The sequence below is a fragment of the Zosterops lateralis genome (assembly GCF_965231275.1).
Source record: "Zosterops lateralis genome assembly, chromosome: 6".
Taxonomy (NCBI): Eukaryota; Metazoa; Chordata; class Aves; order Passeriformes; family Zosteropidae; genus Zosterops; species Zosterops lateralis.
In genome coordinates this window covers 53,415,568-53,421,621 of record NC_139761.1, presented here as the reverse complement: position 1 = coordinate 53,421,621, position 6,054 = coordinate 53,415,568, and the positions used below count along the sequence as shown (strand labels likewise).

General features: G+C 45.6%; 1 protein-coding gene across 1 annotated transcript; it reads left to right on the top strand.

Moving 5' to 3' along the window:
- The first annotated feature begins 1,717 nt into the window (after window positions 1-1,717).
- On the top strand, window positions 1,718-5,889 carry KNSTRN (kinetochore localized astrin (SPAG5) binding protein). Its single transcript, XM_083864165.1, has 8 exons — window positions 1,718-1,823; window positions 2,750-2,882; window positions 3,027-3,083; window positions 3,307-3,394; window positions 4,429-4,549; window positions 4,853-4,905; window positions 5,033-5,107; window positions 5,676-5,889. The coding sequence occupies exons 1-8, from the start codon at window positions 1,760-1,762 to the stop codon at window positions 5,805-5,807; spliced, it is 723 nt and encodes a 240-aa protein (XP_083720291.1). The 5' UTR covers window positions 1,718-1,759; the 3' UTR covers window positions 5,808-5,889.
- Window positions 5,890-6,054: the final 165 nt, after the last annotated feature.

Genomic DNA, 6,054 nt, shown 5'->3' with positions numbered 1-6,054 from the left:
CTGAATGTCCTTAGAGCTGTAAATATCAATTTTTTCCTCCCACCTCTCCTAGAGCTGAGACTGAGACTATTACTTAGTATTTCAGCTGTGCAAAACGTGTTTTCACAGGAATCAGCAGATCTGATGCCAGTGAGAGGACGTGAGGGCCATCGTGATGGACTACAGGCCCTTTGACTTCAAGTGTCTGGTGCCATGTTCACAGCTGTTCACAGGACTTACCCAGTAAACCTGGCTTGTCATTTCCTACAAGGTGATTAGGCTTTGTTTGCTTGAGAGAAATAATGAGGTGAAGCTCCCTGGGTACTTAATGACAGAGAAAGAGAGTTCATGTAAAAAAAAAAAAAGGTTAAAAAAAAAAATCCCAAACTGGACTACTGAAAATCTAAGTATCAAGTGAAGTGTATTGTGAATAATAAAAAATAAATTATTTCATTTTCTACTTTATGCAAAGCCCAGCTCCACAGACCCCATCAAAATAGCTCAGATATTATAACAAGTCCTGTCAAGACTTCCAAGTTGACACAGCCTCTTCCTGACCATGGAAGAGACTACAGAGCCCAGCCCAAATCTATTTCCAGTAACAACTTCAGTTTGTTTTATCCAAAGGAATTCTAATACTGCCAAAGATTTTCAGTGTGAATTTCCCCCTTGAGAAAAGAGTCCTCGTTCCCCCCTGGACTCAGGTGCCTTGTTGTGTCCTCTTTACAGCATGTTTGCACTCAAGGCATTCCCCTCAAATGTGTAACTTTTTAAAATTTACTAATCTGGTGAATCTTGAATTTTAGGGGTTTTCTCCCTCTACCAGAAACAAGCAGGAAAACAAACATTTATTTGCCCTTATTTGTTGAAAAAATAAAACATTCTCTCTACAAGTGGACGTACAATAAATGCTTATAACAACCTTTCCTAAAATATGTGTGATGCTTCATTTTCCCCAAGAGAACTGTGGTTATTCATCTTTTAAGTGCCTAATATATTTTCCAAAGGGAAGTATACGTCTTTAAAATACTTATTCCTCTGACATCTGCGAGTTGTCCCTGCGCTGTGGGACACAGACAACAACTCCCCGATATCCATTAGGGACACGGACTTTTAAAGCTAATATCAGAGTTTGAAATATGTCAAACGTGTCAGTTGCGTGGTTCTGTCTTTTTCATGTTTCTGTTTCAAGGTTTTATCCTGAAGTTGTCATGGTGAATGTTCAGGTGGGTATTTAGGCAGAGGGAGAGATTGCCCGCCCATTATGAAAACCACTTTTAGCCAACACTGCAAAAATGTATTTAAGTGGGGAAACATTTTATACGGATGCCTCGTTTCACCTTGCGGCATTAGACGGCAATTTTAGTACCTCACATACCAGCAGCACCGGCACTCTCACAGATTTTGACTCCTACACGTCCGCACGGACGGCCGCAAAGCCCTTGATCTTCGGGCCTCGAGTGCCCAAACCACAGGGTGAGGGAGTGAGAGGCAGTGGGAAGCAGTGAAGGAAGGAAGGAGGGAGGGACCCGCGCTCCGCTGGAGCCCCGAGCGCGGCTGGTGCCCCCGTTATGGCGGCACCGCCTGCCCTGAGGGGACGGGCGCGAGGCGGGAAACGGCGCGAAAGGGACGGGGCGCGCGAGAGAAGCGGCGCGAGCGTCCGCGCCCTCAGCCCCCACCCGCGCGCGCCACCCCGCCCCGCCCCGCCCCGCGCATGCGCGGTACCGCCCAACCGCCCCGGCGCGGCGCAGTTTGAACCCGTGAGGGGAGCGCAGCCGCCATGGACGGGCGGCTCTCCCGCATCCCCCTGCACAGCCGGCTCCACCGCCCCGAGCCGTCCGCAGGTGAGTGCGGGACACGGAGGGATACCCGGGGGGCCCGGCTGGCGGGGTTCGGTCGACGGGTGCGATGGGACGCCGGCGTTAGGGAGCTCCATTGCTGCCGGGCTACGTGTGGCTGTTCCAAAATCCACTCGGAAGTTTTATTCCAGTGTTTTGTCCCTATTTAGGACTTAGGTTAACGCTAGGTCTGCTGGTGTACCCTCCATCGGCTGAAGGCAGCGGTACATTGATGTGAAAGATGCTCCATTCACAGTCTCTTACTTTTCTCAATCTTTTAATGCTGCTTACAGCACTTTATAGCATTTTATAAGCGGGAGGCGCCCAGGATTAGCGTTAAAAACATGGGAGCTGGGCTGTATCGCTGGGAACTCCGCGTTGCTCTAATGTAAATGTGCTCCTGGGTGTGTCATTTGAAAAATACTTGAGGCAGAAAAAGCAATTCCTAAACCCACTGAGTGAACAAAGCTTTATATATTCAAACAGTTGTGATTTAAGAGAAATAAACTCTATATAAAAAGCTAGTTTTCTATGTTGTTTTAGTAGCTATTCACTCACAGCAAAATATGGAGGTCTCTTAGCAGAAGCTCATATGAGCTGTGTTTGTTTTGCTTCCAGTATTGAACAACAACATTGTGACACGATGTCTCTTTGATGTTTAGACCTTCTTTATTGTGTATTATAATTTCAAACTCTCATTAATGCTAGCCTGGTAATAGTATTTTAACACCATTTATACATCTGACCTAGTTGTGGCTAATTCTGGACCCTTGATCCTGGGTAAAACTTGAGGTCTGCTCTTAGTCACTTCTACCTTAAAGTCTCTGTTCTAGCCAGCTATAACTGCTTTACCTCAAATGAAAAGCTTAAGAGACCTTAAAGGAGGTTACTTCTAGGCTGTGGTGTTTTCACAGTTGTCTTTTTTTTCACAGAGTTGCAAATTGCTTTCCCTTCAAAGAGAAAATGTGTCAGCAAAACATCAGAGCCAGAGTTCAGCAGGGTTCCCAATCTTAACTTTCCCTCAAACGTTACAGCAGACAGTGTCTTCAAGGCTGCAAACCAAGGGTAAATCAAAGCAAAATATTGATGGGTTTATTGGGCAGATGTCCTAAAGATGGCTCGTTTTGCACCTTTTGTCAAACTAATAGGCTTGGTGACCTGCAAGAACATAGTAGTCCCCTGGTAATTGTATTTTCTCTCTCTTTCAAGGTTGCCCAAGTCTGACAAGAGAGCAGAACCGGTTTCAAAGAAGACGGTGGCAAGACGGTTTGTCCCTCCCCTCTCTGGTAGTGGTCCTGGTGCTGTGGTGCTCCCCCGTGGAGGGTCGTGAGGAGCTCTCACCCATGTGCAGATTTCTGACAAGTTTACTAGTTAAATCTGTTGGTCAGAAGCGAAAACAAACACTTAAAAAGGGGCATATCTGTGAAATTAGGAGGTGTGCAGCACTGGGTTTTTTTTGCCTTTGAGTATTTGCTCTTTATCTCCACAGCCCTCTCAGCAGACACCAACTAGAAGCAGAGCTGAAAAACAAGAATCAGTTGGTGGAAACACTCAAAAAACAACTAGCAAGAGGAGAGGTAAGGATAGGGGAGAAAAATAAATAAATCGTTGAGTAATTTCTATGTTCTGATCCATACAGGGTCATGTTAAGGATTGTCTGTCTTGTTGTCTTGCCTTCATCAGAATGTCTTTGTATTCTTCTACAAGTTGTTTTCCCCATCTGCTCAGCCCTGGGGAAGCCAAACTGGGAATATTTTGTCTGGTTCTGGGCTCCTGGTACAAAAGAGATACGGATGTACTGGACAGAGTCCAAGAAAGGGCCACAGAGATAGTGAAAGGACAGGAGGAAAGGCTGAGAGAGCTGGGACTGTTCAGGGACTTCTGTTTCAAACAGATCTGGTTTTGTGGAATCAAGTTTAGATCCAGAATTGGCGCTTCATCATTCCCTGGCTCTCAGAGATAACTCTAGGATATGCCTAGTACTACTTCTGTCATGTACAGCAGGCCCTCCTGGTAACATACAGCTGTAAAATCTCACTTTATTTTCCACTGCTCAGCCTGTGGGATGATCATTCCTCTTATCTCACAGCTTGATTTTCTTAAGAGCCTCTGAGACCTCCTGTGAAATGTTCCCAAAGCTTCTGACACTATCAGCCAGATCACCCTAATCCACATGCTTATTGATCCTCTTGGAGAATTGCATTCAACTCGGGAGGTTGATCAGCTTATCCAATTGCCTGGTAATATCTGGATTGTGTAGGGAATAATGCTGTGGCTTAAAGACCCGACACCCTTTCCTTCACAATGTTTATATGCTCCTCAGTGCGTGCATTATTTATATAAATGGGAGGGAGCACAAGAAAAGATAGAGTTGCCTAAGAGGAATTCCTCCATGATCAAATCTTTGTAGTAATTTCTCTGACATGTGGGTGTAATAAATGTATTAATCCTGTCAAGAAGCAGGAGCCTAATTTGCTGTGGTGGATAGGGACAGAAGGCAAGGTTTGATTCTCGGTGTCAAGTGCAGCATTGTGAAGTTGTTATTGTCAGTATTGCTAAGAAGAAAATCTTCTTGGAAGCTTGCCTCACTTTCAACCTGTGTTAATGGCAGGGCACTATTAAGTTCAGGGAGTTAAAGAAGGAGAACGAGAGGCTGGTCCATGAAGTTGAGAAGCTCAAGGAAATTCAGGAGACTTGCATGATGATTTTAGAAAGCAGGAACATCAATCCTGGTAAGGACTTTGCACTTCGCTTACATCCTGGTGCTCCTTCTCCAGAATGTTTTTATTATTCTGTTCTGACTATCCATAAGAAATTTGGACTGTGCTTCCTTTTTTAGGGAATACTGCTGGAATTCCAGGGTTTGGGGTGGTCTGGAGCTTTTTGCTACTTAAGAGAAAGAGCTGCTTCCTGTAGTAGGCCTGAATAAACTAACTTAAATTTCTTGCTGTAGAAAGTTACTTTGAAAAGCCATTTGTTCTCAGAGTAATGTGTATATTAGAGGTTCACTAAGGCACCTCCTGAATTGCTTACAGGTAGCAACGTAAAGGAGGAAGAAGAGATGCGTGCTTGCCGGGAAAAGACAACAGTAAGGAAAGCCTGAAATGGCCTCTGAGGGGTCTGTGTGCCCCTGCCCTTCTCTCCTGATGCTGAAACAGCTGAGATTCATGTTTATTTGCATCATATTAAAAATAGTTTTCCTTCTGACTCTTCAGACGCTAACTACCAAGCTCACAGACGAATTGATGCTATTTTGTGACACAGTTGCAAAAGAGGAAGAGATGCTTGAGGTAAGACTGACATAAGCAGGCAGTGAGGCCCAGGCCCTCAGGGAGGTTATTTTACTCTTCCTGATCCTCCTTTCTCCACATGAACCAGATGAAAACCTGCAGTATTTCTCTTTTCAGTGTAAGCCACTCGTTAAGGAAACTGTTACTCCCCTTTTAAATGGAGGGATCCACCAGCCTGGTTGTTATTCTGGAAGTCAGAGCATTTGGTTTAAATTGGATACTGTTGCAGAGCAGTGACCCAGCAGTGATCCTGGGTAACCTCCGGGGGAACTGAGAAGTGTGCAAACACAAGTGGCTTCAGTAATACCCTATATAAGGACCAAAATAGTCATTAAATTACAGTTCTACAATGCTTGATAAGAAGCCCAAGAGCTAAAATATAACTGTTATAGGAGACTTCCTAAATTTTGGTCATAGATAAATTTACATTTTCAGCAAGAAACCAAGGTAAAAGAAATCCCAGAACTTATCTTAGTTTAGGAGGAAGAGCTCAGATGCTTTAGGACTTGGCTTTTCTGTTCCATACTCTGCTGTTAGTAAAACGTGGTGTGCACTGACTTCTCCACAGACAGCGATGGCCAAGTGGAAATCAGTGCAAGAGGAAAACCAGCGTGCCCTGGAGAAGCACTCCTACTTCCAAGCTCAAATTAAGGAATGCACAGCCATGCTTGAAGCGCTGGGGGAGCTCCTGGCAATGTGAGGCACGAGGACGGACTGGGATTTTTGCTTTTTCACTCCTAGTTCAGCGGTCCCTGTTTGCCAACTCTCGTTCCTGCGTTTGGTGATCCGAACGCCCGGCGGGGCAGGGGCGGACGGGGGGCTGAGGCAGCGGCGATGGCCGGTTAAGCTTCAGGCCGGGCGTTCGCCGCTCCGTTCCGGTCTCTGGTTGTTCGTGGGTTCAGTTCATTAAAGGCGCTGCCAGGACTCGGCTCTCGGGAGGCGGGGCG